Here is a 13496-nt window from a genome sequence, read left to right on the forward strand (position 1 = left end):
CCCAGTCCCATTCACCCATCACCCCCTGTCCTCCGCCCCCCCCGTGTCCTAACTCGCACCCAGTCCCGTTCACCCATCACCCCCTGTGCTCGCTGCTCCCCGTGTCCTAACTCGCACCCAGTCCCATTCACCCATCACCCCCTGTCCTCGTGTCCTAACTCGCACCCAGTCCCGTTCACCCATCACCCCCTGTCCTCTGCCCCCCCGTGTCCTAACTCGCACCGAGTCCCGTTCACCCATCACCCCCTGTCCTCTGCCCCCGTGTCCTAACTCGCACCCAGTCCTGTTCACCCATCACCCCCTGTCCTCTGCCCCCCGTGTCCTAACTCGCACCCAGTCCCGTTCACCCATCACCCCCTGTCCTCTGCCCCCCCGTGTCCTAACTCGCACCGAGTCCCGTTCACCCATCACCCCCTGTCCTCTGCCCCCCGTGTCCTAACTCGCACCCAGTCCTGTTCACCCATCACCCCCTGTCCTCTGCCCCCCGTGTCCTAACTCGCACCCAGTCCTGTGCACCCATCACCCCCTGTCCTCTGCCCCCCGTGTCCTAACTCACACCGAGTCCCGTTCACCCATCACCCCCTGTCCTCTGCCCCCCCGTGTCATAACTCGCACCCAGTCCCGTTCACCCATCACCCCCTGTCCTCTGCCCCCCGTGTCCTAACTCGCACCCAGTCCCGTTCACCCATCACCCCCTGTCCTCTGCCCCCCGTGTCCTAACTCGCACCCAGTCCCATTCACCCATCACCCCCTGTCCTCTGCCCCCCGTGTCCTAACTCGCACCCAGTCCCGTTCACCCATCACCCACAGTCCTCTGCCCCCCGTGTCCTAACTCGCACCCAGTCCCATTCACCCATCACCCCCTGTCCTCTGCCCCCCCCGTGTCCTAACTCGGACCCAGTCCCGTTCACCCATCACCCCCTGTGCTCGCTGCTCCCCGTGTCCTAACTCGCACCCAGTCCCATTCACCCATCACCCCCTGTCCTCGTGTCCTAACTCGCACCCAGTCCCGTTCACCCATCACCCCCTGTCCTCTGCCCCCCCGTGTCCTAACTCGCACCGACTCCCGTTCACCCATCACCCCCTGTCCTCTGCCCCCCCGTGTCATAACTCGCACCCAGTCCCGTTCACCCATCACCCCCTGTCCTCTGCCCCCCGTGTCCTAACTCGCACCCAGTCCCGTTCACCCATCACCCCGTCCTCTGCCCCCCGTGTCCTAACTCGCACCCAGTCCCGTTCACCCATCACCCCCTGTCCTCTGCCCCCACCGTGTCCTAACTCGCACCCAGTCCCATTCACCCATCACCCCCTGTCCTCTGCCCCCCCGTGTCCTAACTCGCACCCAGTCCCATTCACCCATCACCCCCTGTCCTCTGCCCCCCCCGTGTCCTAACTCGCACCCAGTCCCGTTCACCCATCACCCCCTGTGCTCGCTGCTCCCCGTGTCCTAACTCGCACCCAGTCCCATTCACCCATCACCCCCTGTCCTCGTGTCCTAACTCGCACCCTGTCCCGTTCACCCATCACCCCCTGTCCTCTGCCCCCCCGTGTCCTAACTCGCACCCTGTCCCGTTCACCCATCACCCCCTGTCCTCTGCCCCCCGTGTCCTAACTCGCACCCAGTCCTGTTCACCCATCACCCCCTGTCCTCTGCCCCCCGTGTCCTAACTCGCACCCAGTCCCGTTCACCCATCACCCCCTGTCCTCTGCCCCCCCGTGTCCTAACTCGCACCGAGTCCCGTTCACCCATCACCCCCTGTCCTCTGCCCCCGTGTCCTAACTCGCACCCAGTCCTGTTCACCCATCACCCCCTGTCCTCTGCCCCCCGTGTCCTAACTCGCACCCAGTCCTGTGCACCCATCACCCCCTGTCCTCTGCCCCCCGTGTCCTAACTCACACCGAGTCCCGTTCACCCATCACCCCCTGTCCTCTGCCCCCCCGTGTCATAACTCGCACCCAGTCCCGTTCACCCATCACCCCCTGTCCTCTGCCCCCCGTGTCCTAACTCGCACCCAGTCCCGTTCACCCATCACCCCTGTCCTCTGCCCCCCGTGTCCTAACTCGCACCCAATCCCATTCACCCATCACCCCCTGTCCTCTGCCCCCCGTGTCCTAACTCGCACCCAGTCCCATTCACCCATCACCCCCTGTCCTCTGCCCCCCCGTGTCCTAACTCGCATCCAGTCCCGTTCACCCATCACCCCCTGTGCTCGCTGCTCCCCGTGTCCTAACTCGCACCCAGTCCCATTCACCCATCACCCCCTGAACTCGTGTCCTAACTCGCACCCAGTCCCGTTCACCCATCACCCCCTGTCCTCTGCCCCCCCGTGTCCTAACTCGCACCGAGTCCCGTTCACCCATCACCCCCTGTCCTCTGCCCCCCGTGTCCTAACTCGCACCCAGTCCTGTTCACCCATCACCCCCTGTCCTCTGCCCCCCGTGTCCTAACGCGCACCCAGTCCTGTGCACCCATCACCCCCTGTCCTCTGCCCCCCATGTCCTAACTCACACCGAGTCCCGTTCACCCATCACCCCCTGTCCTCTGCCCCCCGTGTCCTAACTCGCACCCAGTCTCTTTCACCCATCACTCCCTGTCCTCTGCCCCCCGTGTCCTAACTCGCACCCAGTCCCATTCACCCATCACCCCCTGTCCTCTGCCCCCCCCGTGTCCTAACTCGCACCCAGTCCCGTTCACCCATCACCCCCTGTGCTCGCTGCTCCCCGTGTCCTAACTCGCACCCAGTCCCATTCACCCATCACCCCCTGTCCTCGTGTCCTAACTCACACCCAGTCCCGTTCACCCATCACCCCCTGTCCTCGTGTCCTAACTCGCACCCAGTCCCGTTCACCCATCACCCCCTGTCCTCTGCCCCCCCGTGTCCTAACTCGCACCGACTCCCGTTCACCCATCACCCCCTGTCCTCTGCCCCCCCGTGTCATAACTCGCACCCAGTCCCGTTCACCCATCACCCCCTGTCCTCTGCCCCCCGTGTCCTAACTCGCACCCAGTCCCGTTCACCCATCACCCCGTCCTCTGCCCCCCGTGTCCTAACTCGCACCCAGTCCCGTTCACCCATCACCCCCTGTCCTCTGCCCCCACCGTGTCCTAACTCGCACCCAGTCCCATTCACCCATCACCCCCTGTCCTCTGCCCCCCCGTGTCCTAACTCGCACCCAGTCCCATTCACCCATCACCCCCTGTCCTCTGCCCCCCCCGTGTCCTAACTCGCACCCAGTCCCGTTCACCCATCACCCCCTGTGCTCGCTGCTCCCCGTGTCCTAACTCGCACCCAGTCCCATTCACCCATCACCCCCTGTCCTCGTGTCCTAACTCGCACCCTGTCCCGTTCACCCATCACCCCCTGTCCTCTGCCCCCCCGTGTCCTAACTCGCACCCTGTCCCGTTCACCCATCACCCCCTGTCCTCTGCCCCCCGTGTCCTAACTCGCACCCAGTCCTGTTCACCCATCACCCCCTGTCCTCTGCCCCCCGTGTCCTAACTCGCACCCAGTCCCGTTCACCCATCACCCCCTGTCCTCTGCCCCCCCGTGTCCTAACTCGCACCGAGTCCCGTTCACCCATCACCCCCTGTCCTCTGCCCCCGTGTCCTAACTCGCACCCAGTCCTGTTCACCCATCACCCCCTGTCCTCTGCCCCCCGTGTCCTAACTCGCACCCAGTCCTGTGCACCCATCACCCCCTGTCCTCTGCCCCCCGTGTCCTAACTCACACCGAGTCCCGTTCACCCATCACCCCCTGTCCTCTGCCCCCCCGTGTCATAACTCGCACCCAGTCCCGTTCACCCATCACCCCCTGTCCTCTGCCCCCCGTGTCCTAACTCGCACCCAGTCCCGTTCACCCATCACCCCTGTCCTCTGCCCCCCGTGTCCTAACTCGCACCCAATCCCATTCACCCATCACCCCCTGTCCTCTGCCCCCCGTGTCCTAACTCGCACCCAGTCCCATTCACCCATCACCCCCTGTCCTCTGCCCCCCCGTGTCCTAACTCGCATCCAGTCCCGTTCACCCATCACCCCCTGTGCTCGCTGCTCCCCGTGTCCTAACTCGCACCCAGTCCCATTCACCCATCACCCCCTGAACTCGTGTCCTAACTCGCACCCAGTCCCGTTCACCCATCACCCCCTGTCCTCTGCCCCCCCGTGTCCTAACTCGCACCGAGTCCCGTTCACCCATCACCCCCTGTCCTCTGCCCCCCGTGTCCTAACTCGCACCCAGTCCTGTTCACCCATCACCCCCTGTCCTCTGCCCCCCGTGTCCTAACGCGCACCCAGTCCTGTGCACCCATCACCCCCTGTCCTCTGCCCCCCATGTCCTAACTCACACCGAGTCCCGTTCACCCATCACCCCCTGTCCTCTGCCCCCCGTGTCCTAACTCGCACCCAGTCTCTTTCACCCATCACCCCCTGTCCTCTGCCCCCCGTGTCCTAACTCGCACCCAGTCCCATTCACCCATCACCCCCTGTCCTCTGCCCCCCCCGTGTCCTAACTCGCACCCAGTCCCGTTCACCCATCACCCCCTGTGCTCGCTGCTCCCCGTGTCCTAACTCGCACCCAGTCCCATTCACCCATCACCCCCTGTCCTCGTGTCCTAACTCACACCCAGTCCCGTTCACCCATCACCCCCTGTCCTCTGCCCCCCCGTGTCCTAACTCGCACCGAGTCCCGTTCACCCATCACCCCCTGTCCTCTGCCCCCCGTGTCCTAACTCGCACCCAGTCCTGTTCACCCATCACCCCCTGTCCTCTGCCCCCCGTGTCCTAACTCGCACCCAGTCCTGTGCACCCATCACCCCCTGTCCTCTGCCCCCCGTGTCCTAACTCACACCGAGTCCCGTTCACCCATCACCCCCTGTCCTCTGCCCCCCCGTGTCATAACTCGCACCCAGTCCCGTTCACCCATCACCCCCTGTCCTCTGCCCCCCGTGTCCTAACTCGCACCCAGTCCCGTTCACCCATCACCCCTTGTCCTCTGCCCCCCGTGTCCTAACTCGCACCCAGTCCCGTTCACCCATCACCCCCTTTCCTCTGCCCCCCCCGTGTCCTAACTCGCACCCAGTCCCCTTCACCCATCACCCCCTGTCCTCTGCCCCCCGCGTCCTAACTCGCACCCAGTCCCATTCACCCATCACCCCCTGTCCTCTGCCCCCCGTGTCCTAACTCGCACCCAGTCCCGTTCACCCATCACCCCCTGTCCTCTGCCCCCCGTGTCCTAACTCGCACCCAGTCCCGTTCACCCATCACCCCCTGTCCTCTGTCCCCCGTGTCCTAACTCGCACCCAGTCCCATTCACCCATCACCCCCTGTCCTCTGCCCCCCGTGTCCTAACTCGCACCCAGTCCCGTTCACCCATCACCCCCTGTCCTCTGCCCCCCGGGTCCTAACTCGCACCAAGTCCCGTTCACCCATCACCCCCTGTCCTCTGCCCCCCGTGTCCTAACTCGCACCCAGTCCCGTTCACCCATCACCCCCTGTCCTCTGCCCCCCGTGTCCTAACTCGCACCCAGTCCCGTTCACCCAGCACCCCCTGTCCTCTGCCCCCCGTGTCCTAACTCGCACCCAGTCCCGTTCACCCATCACCCCCTGTCCTCTGCCCCCCCCCGTGTCCTAACTCGCACCCAGTCCCGTTCACCCATCACCCCCTGTCCTCTGCCCCCCGTGTCCTAACTCGCACCCAGTCCCGTTCACCCATCACCCCCTGTCCTCTGCCCCCCGTGTCCTAACTCGCACCCAGTCCCATTCACCCATCACCCCCTGTCCTCTGCCCCCCGTGTCCTAACTCGCACCCAGTCCCGTTCACCCATCACCCCCTGTCCTCTGCCCCCCGTGTCCTAACTCACACCAAGTCCCGTTCACCCATCACCCCCTGTCCTCTGCCCCCCGTGTCCTAACTCGCACCCAGTCCCGTTCACCCATCACCCCCTGTCCTCTGCCCCCCGTGTCCTAACTCGCACCCAGTCCCGTTCACCCATCACCCCCTGTCCTCTGCCCCCCGTGTCCTAACTCACACCCAGTCCCGTTCACCTATCACCCCCGTGCTCGCTGACCTACATTGGCTCCTGGTCCAGCAACAGCTCAATTTTAAAATTCTCATCCTTGTTTTCAAATCCCTCCATGGCCCTCGCCCCTTCCCCATCTCTGTAACCTCCTCCAGCCCCACAACCCTCCGAGATCTCTGCGCTCCTCCAATTCTGGCCTCTTGAGCATCCCCGATTCTAATCGCTCCACCATCAGCGGCCATGCCTTCAGCAGCCTGGGCCCTAAGCTCTGGGATTCCCTCCCTAAACCTCTATAGTAGAGTACAAAAGCAAGGAAGTTATGCTAAACCTTTATAAAACACTGGTTCGGCCCCAGCTGGAGTATTGTGGCCAATTCTGGGCACCGCACTTTAGGAAGGATGTCGCGGCCTTGGAGAGGGTGCAGAGGAGATTGACCAGAATGGTTGCAGGGCTGAGGGACTTCAGTTACATGGAGAGATTGGAGAAGCTGGGGTCGTTCTCCTTAGGGAAGGTTAAGGGGAGATTTAATAGAGGTGTTCAAAAGGATGAAGGGTTTTGATAGAGTAGATAGGGAGAAACTGTTTCCAGTGGCAGGAGGGTCGGACACCAGAGGACACAGATTGAAGATAATTCGGCAAAAGAACCAGAGGGGAGATGAGGAGAATTATTTTTTACGCAGCGAGTTGTTGTGATCTGGAATACGCTGCCTGAAAGGGCGGTGGAAGCAGATTCAATAGTAACTTTCACAAGAGAATTGGATAAATAGTCGAAGGAAAAAAATTGCAGGGCTCTGGGGAAAGAGCAGGGGGGAGTGGGACTAATTGGAGAGATCCCAGGGGGCACAGATTTGGTGCTTGGGGGGATGGGGCATATCTGGGATTTGGAGGGGAGGTGCGAAGGACACAACACATCCAAAAAAAAATGTTGAGGGGGTAGTTTATCCCCTGCCCTACACTTACGGAATGAGCGTCTTGACTGTTGTGGTTTCTCCCCTCCACCCTCCGTAGCTGCTGGTTGGCCTGGAAGCCGAGCCTGGGAGCGTTCTACGTACCCGCGGGATTCACGGTGCTCGTCAGCTGGATCTACTTCCTGTGCGCCGCCCTGCACCTCCGGTGCTACCCGCGGAGCAAGGGCGAAGGTCAAGGGTCGCCGGAGGGGGAGCAGCGTCCGGCGGTCAACGGCGCCCACCTGACCGACTCGGGATCGGCCTCCTGCGGCTCCGGGAGCCCCTCGCTGACCACCGAGAACGAATATTCCTTGGAAGCTCAGCTCTGGGCGCTGGTGGCCACCCAGTTCCTCTTTGTTGCCCTTTGGACTTTTGGGGCCCTCTCCGTCTCCCAGGGCCTGTCTTTCAACGTCTTGTTCAGCTGCCTGTACGGGGTGGCGGCAGTCGGGCTGGGCCTTTTGGTGCTGATCCACCACTGCCTGAAGCGCCAGGACGTCTGCAGGCCCTGGCTGCCCTGCGCCGGGGAATCGCCTGCACGAGCTCACGGCCACCCCGCTGGTCCTAGTCCTGCCGCCGGCGTGGGTCCCCAGCTCGGCCTGGCGGTCTGCGGCCCCGAGGCGGCGCATTCCAACAAGTCGTCCTCTCCCGGCAGCACCTACTCGGGGTCCGGGCAGTGCAAGGTGACCAACCTCCAGGCGGCCTTGAACCAAGGGGACTGCGCCGGCGCCAAAACGCCGTCGCTCTGCGGCGAGAATGAACAGGACGCCAAGGAGGCCCAACCGTGCGGGAATAGCGCGCCGGCGGGCAGCCGCAACCACAAAGCCAGGACTAAACCGCACCGGGAGGGCAAGCACCACCGGTTAAAAGCGCTGAGGGGGGCCGGCTTGGACCCGGCCTCCAGCGAGAACGGCAGCCAGCCGGAGAGCTGCCCGAGCAGCCACACCAGCCAGCTGAGCAACGGCGGGGCGGGCCGAGGATCCGGCGAGCGGGAGGCCAGCATGACCCCCTCGGAGGGGAGTGACACTAGCAGCCAGCCCCATGGCCCCAGCAGAGTGCTGCAATGCAGCATCAGCCGGGACAACTTGAAGCAGCCCAATCCCTTCGAGAAAGAGGTCAAGCGAAGGTCGTACCCGTTGAACACGGCCAATCAAAATGGCGCACTAAAGGGAAGCAAGTATGACATCAGCCTCTTTGGCACCGATGGAAACCCCTCTATAAACACCAGCCTGTGGAAGAGCGAAACTACTGTGTAGTTCTTTTCTACACCAGGGAGATGTTTCCAAACCGATTTTTAACCAAAGCAAGGCTCTCATTCTGGAGTAAAACAGAATTACTTAAACAAAAAATGCACCAAAATGAGCCGGTTTTGAAGCAGGCTCTTTATTTAACCCAAAGCCTAGCTTAGCAAGGCTTGGGGCCTACCTAGGCTTGGGGCCTAGCAAGGCTTGGGGCCTACCTAGGCTTGGGGCCTAGCAAGGCTTGGGGCCTACCTAGGCTTGGGGCCTAGCAAGGCTTGGGGCCTACCTAGGCTTGGGGCCTAGCAAGGCTTGGGGCCTACCTAGGCTTGGGGCCTAGCAAGGCTTGGGGCCTACCTAGGCTTGGGGCCTAGCAAGGCTTGGGGCCTACCTAGGCTTGGGGCCTAGCAAAGCTTGGAGCCTGCCTAGGCTTGGGGCCTTCTTGCTCCGGTTATCTTTCACAATCACTTTATATCTTTTTATATATATATATATATATTATATAAATTCACTGCAAAGGAAAAGAAATGCTGAACGAATGTCTGAGTATCGGAGCAGTCGTTTGCCCAAAAAAGGACAGGCGTAAGATTGAAGTTCAATGAAAGCAGGATCTGAACAAGAAGGGTTCTTTCCTCAGCGCTTATGTCTTCAGAGGCTGTGGAAGGAGGGGTGTGGTGTAAAAATACTGTATTTCCCTGACTGAAATTGGGGCTTATGTGCTGTTTTTGCGGGGGGTGGGGGTGGCTGGGTAAATATCGTCTGATGGGGCCGAGGCAGTGAGGCTGAAACTCAAAGCTTTAGGTTCCACTCTGGCTGGGATGACCGCTTGCCTTCACAAACAGTGTCAGCTTTTTCCCAGTGAATCCCTTCTCTCTCCAGAAACACTTCGACCCATTTACATTCAATGTCCGTCCATTACTCGATTACCCTTGGGGGTGAAGGTGTGCCTGTCCCCAACGTTCCCTCTTGCTCCTAACTTCCTCATTGAAAGTTTTATTTCCTCTGTCACTTGGACCCTTCACATCAGCCAAGGACTAATTTGGATCAGTTTTGATCACTTTTAATTAGGTCCCCTCAAAGGTGGTAACGTTATGGCTCATCTTCTCTCGACAGGGAGTTTTCTGAAATTCAGGAGCAAATTGCTCAAGATTTTCCGGGCATTCTCAATTTCCAATAGGCTCTCGCAGATAGTGAGGCTCCAGACGGTTAAAATGAGCGCCAAAGTTCCCTTTTCCTAGAAGGATAGGGTGAGATAAAGTAGGGTGGGAGGACAAAGCAGCCCGCTTGATTGGCACCCCTTCCACCACCTTCAACATTCATTCCATCCACCACTGGCGCACCGTGGCTGCAGTGTGTACCATCTACAAGATGCACTGCAGCAACTCGCCAAGGCTTCTTCGGCAGCACCTCCCAAACCCGCGACCTCTTCCACCTAGAAGGACAAGGGCAGCAGGCGCATGGGGACACCACCACCTCCAAGTTCCCCTCCAAGTCACACACCATCCTGGCTTGGAAATATATCGGCCGTTCCTTCATCATCGCTGGGTCAAAATCCTGGAACTCCCTCCCTAACAGCACTGCGGGAGCACCTTCACCACACGGACTGCAGCGGTTCAAGAAGGCGGCTCACCACCACCTTCTCGAGGTCAATTAGGGATGGGCAATAAATGCCGGCCTTGCCAGCGACACCCACATCCCATAAACAAATTTAAATAAAAAGGAGGCTCGTGTGGAGCACAAACACCGACATGTACCTGTTGGGCTGAATGGCTGTAAATACAATGTAACAAAAAGAACCGTAGGGCAGTTTCGATAAACATTCCGTGTAATTGAAATTGCTGAGAGTTGCCGAACTTGCAATGCCCTGAAACAGCTGAGGTCCAGCACACACCGGCAGTGAGGCAGTCCTCGCCCATTCGGTGCCCTTCAGATCGTCGTTGTGTTTTTTGCAGTTCCTCGTTCCCTCGGAGAGCCTTCTTGTGTTGCACACTGTCCCAGGCCCAGCTTGGGGCACCTCAGCCCCAGGCCTCTGCCCGTCCAGCCCATGGTAGGTTCATGCTGCCTGTTCCCAACCCGGGGTTGATGGCCTCCCAGCTCCAGCTCCCGTTGGAGATGTGCGGCTCCTGTGCACTGGACAGCGTCTCTGTCTAGTGCACAAAGTGCAGGTGACCAGCGCCCCCCGCCCCCCCCCCCCCGCTCTACTCGATGCAACGAGCCACCTTGTTGTACAGCAGTCGCAGATTCTAGTTTCAGCATCGGAAGTGGGGTCAATAATATCGAGACGGTGCTCTGAATAATCACCCCAGCTATCCAGTACATCCCTGTGCTGACCACAGGCTGGCTTCAGTGAAATACAGTGCGTTTCGCTTACATACTCCCAATCAGTCGCTGATCTATTATTTATTGAAGGTTTCTTTGCTCTCTGTGATCCAAGGAGATTCCTGATGTTGGCTCGTTATGTGACTGCTCCTTCTGACGTGCCAGTGGTTTAGTGTCAGGGAGCCACCTCAGGTTCTGTGTGGCTCCAGATAGCAAAACTAAACTGGCTTCAATCATCAGCCGACTGGTTCTGAAATATGATTGGCACACCAGAGCGCAAAGTGCGCATTACTGACGAGCGATTCTGTCCCTTATTGGCCAGGGCTGGAGCCCCTTAGTTAACCCTGGCATTTATTGGTTTTGTTTTCAGATGGGTCTTTTGTGTCGGAGGATTGGAGTGGCACAGCAGAGTGGAGCGTGGGCATTGGGGACCATGGGGTACATCGCTCAGTTCCCAACACCACTGAGTCCCCGATCTATCTCAGCACAGTCCCTCCCCATGAGGAGTGGAATATCGCGTGCAGACCTTGCCTTCATCCTCTTCCTGTTGGCCACCATTAGCCAGCTCTACCCTGGTGTGCAGCCCGATCTACTCTCTCCTGTTGGCCACCATCAGCCAGCTCTACCCTGGTGCGCAGCCCGATCTACTCTCTCCTGTTTGCCACCATCAGCCAGCTCTACCCTGGTGCGCAGCCCGATCTACTCTCTCCTGTTGGCCACCATCAGCCAGCTCTACCCTGGTGCGCAGCCCGATCTACTCTCTCCTGTTGGCCACCATCAGCCAGCTCTACCCTGGTGCGCAGCCCGATCTACTCTCTCCTGTTTGCCACCATCAGCCAGCTCTACCCTGGTGCGCAGCCCGATCTACTCTCTCCTGTTGGCCAGCACACTTCTGGTGATCAGTGCCTTGGCCAGCAGCCCCTGTTAACCCACCCAGCCCTTGAGCAGAACTCTAACCAGTAACGTCACCTTCTTTGCCAGTCATGTTTCAGGAGAATTTGGTGGGATCGAATTGAAATCCTGACGTTGTGTGTCATTGTTTGACTTTTTATTTCCAGGATTATCTCTTATCCCGTTAACTGAAGGGAGCCGCTCGCTGTGCATTGCATGTGTTTATTGTGTGTGTGATGCTCTGCTGGCGATATACAAAGCGCTTCTGCCTAATACAGATCAGGAGGGAGCGGCTGATGCACTTCACTAATGAATGACTCGTCTGCTGCACTAATCCGAGCTATCGACTGCTTTGACCAGAATTAGAGTGCGCCCTTCAGAAGCTTTGCACACACAGCATGTCTTCTTAGTCTGTGGCCATTTTGCCTTAAAAGAAAAGAATATTTTATTCTTATACAAGTGCCAAAGAGATATATAAATCTTACCGATACATAGATTAAGGATTAGAACTGTGTATATTGATTTTAAAATGCGTTTATAACACAATCCCTTTTCATGTTCAATGCATTGTACAAAATTGTCCATAAAGGAATGTTTAGTGCAGGGTGTTAAAGCGTCGCAAACAATCTCGGCACCAGATTATTCATCAGTCGGTGTGCCTTTTGGTTCAATGTCGTTCTTGTGTTGCGAACCGAAGGTTGTGACACCAGCCCAGGAAATCCGATCGCGTTAGTGCTGCTGGGTCCCCAGTTCCAACCTCATCCCCGTCAGCGCAATGATCTGAGATGTTAAAGTAGGGGTGTCCCGTAAGTAGCAACTGAGGGCGGGGCAGGGATCTGAGGTTGGGGGCGCCAACTCTGCAGGATTGGCCTGGAGTCTCCGGGAATTGAAGATTCATTTCCAGGACACTGCTGGGAGAAATATCGTCGGGCCCATAGAGTTTTTTTTCATTTTCTTTCAACACTTTTGCTTATTGTAAAAAAAAATATTGGAGATTGGGGACAAAAGGCTGTTTGACTGAGAGTCGAGAACCATCCAGTCAAGGAACGAAGAGTCTGTTCACTTTCCCGATTGGCCGCAGGAAGCGGGCGCCACGAGGATGGACGATAGCAAAATACTGCGGATGCTGGAAATCCGAAATAACAACTGAAAATGCTGGAAAAACTCAGCAGGCCAGGCAACATCCGTGGAGAGAGAAACAGAGTCAATGTTTCAGATCTGACGAAGGGTTTCGACCTGAAACGTTGACTCTGATTCTCTCTCCACGGATGTTGCCTGGCCTGCTCCACGGATGTTGCCTGGCCTGCTGAGTTTTTCCAGCGTTTTCTGTTGTTATACGAGGATGGACGTGTCGGGCGACCAATGGCGGGAGTGTGGGAGGTCATGTGATCAAACCTCCAGGAATACATCCAGCCAGAGTTGGCAACCCTGGTGCAGACTGATTGAGTCCCTGGATGTGACGTAGCCTCCGACCTCACCCCTTCGAGTCTCCCCCACTGTCCCCACAAGTGCTGCTTGTTCAGGCACAGGAAGAGAGTGCGTTATATATGCAATGTCCAGCACTCGTTTAACTCCAAGGATTGTATGGCTCCTGCTCGCTGTTTGCACAGAGAAGGAGAGTTAGCCGTGAGCATGGGCACCATTTGCCGAGGCCTCTGCGGGATGCGCAGCCCGCCATTTTCCCGCCAATTGGTGTCGCTGTGGGCAACGAGACAGCCGCCATTTTCTGATGAGCTGCCCGCTGTGCGCACAGGGTCTCAGAAGTTCCTGCCCCGTGTGTTTAAGGGTAACGGAGATGGGGTATTTTGCTGGAGCAAGGGCAGGCTAGCCATTTTGCAGCCCCGTCGATAGGCGTGTGAGTTTCTGACTGCCTCCCCTCCCCGCACACTCGGAGATGGGACTGCGGTCATTTGATGACCAACAGGAATTAAAGCCATTCTTCAGTTTAATGACTTGACCAGCGCTGATTATTCAGGTGATCATCACAACCTGGGCTTTGAATGTACAACCCTGGTCTGATTTGCTTTATTTATAACCTTTTAATTCCATTTTCTTCTTATTGAGAGCACTATCAATATTGTCCTTAATCG

General features: G+C 58.4%; 1 protein-coding gene across 1 annotated transcript in view; it reads left to right on the forward strand.

Moving 5' to 3' along the window:
* adgra2 (adhesion G protein-coupled receptor A2) overlaps nt 1-12592 on the forward strand; it is a 246628-nt gene extending 234036 nt beyond the window's left edge. The window contains exon 19 of the mRNA XM_085970888.1: nt 7023-12592. Coding sequence (XP_085827014.1) covers nt 7023-8214 — 1192 coding nt within the window. The 3' untranslated portion in view covers nt 8215-12592. The remainder of the gene's footprint in view (nt 1-7022) is intronic.
* Nucleotides 12593-13496: the final 904 nt, after the last annotated feature.

Source organism: Somniosus microcephalus, chromosome 30 (assembly GCF_052327205.1).
Source record: "Somniosus microcephalus isolate GS21.2 chromosome 30, FLI_Smic_1.0, whole genome shotgun sequence".
Taxonomy (NCBI): domain Eukaryota; kingdom Metazoa; phylum Chordata; class Chondrichthyes; order Squaliformes; family Somniosidae; genus Somniosus; species Somniosus microcephalus.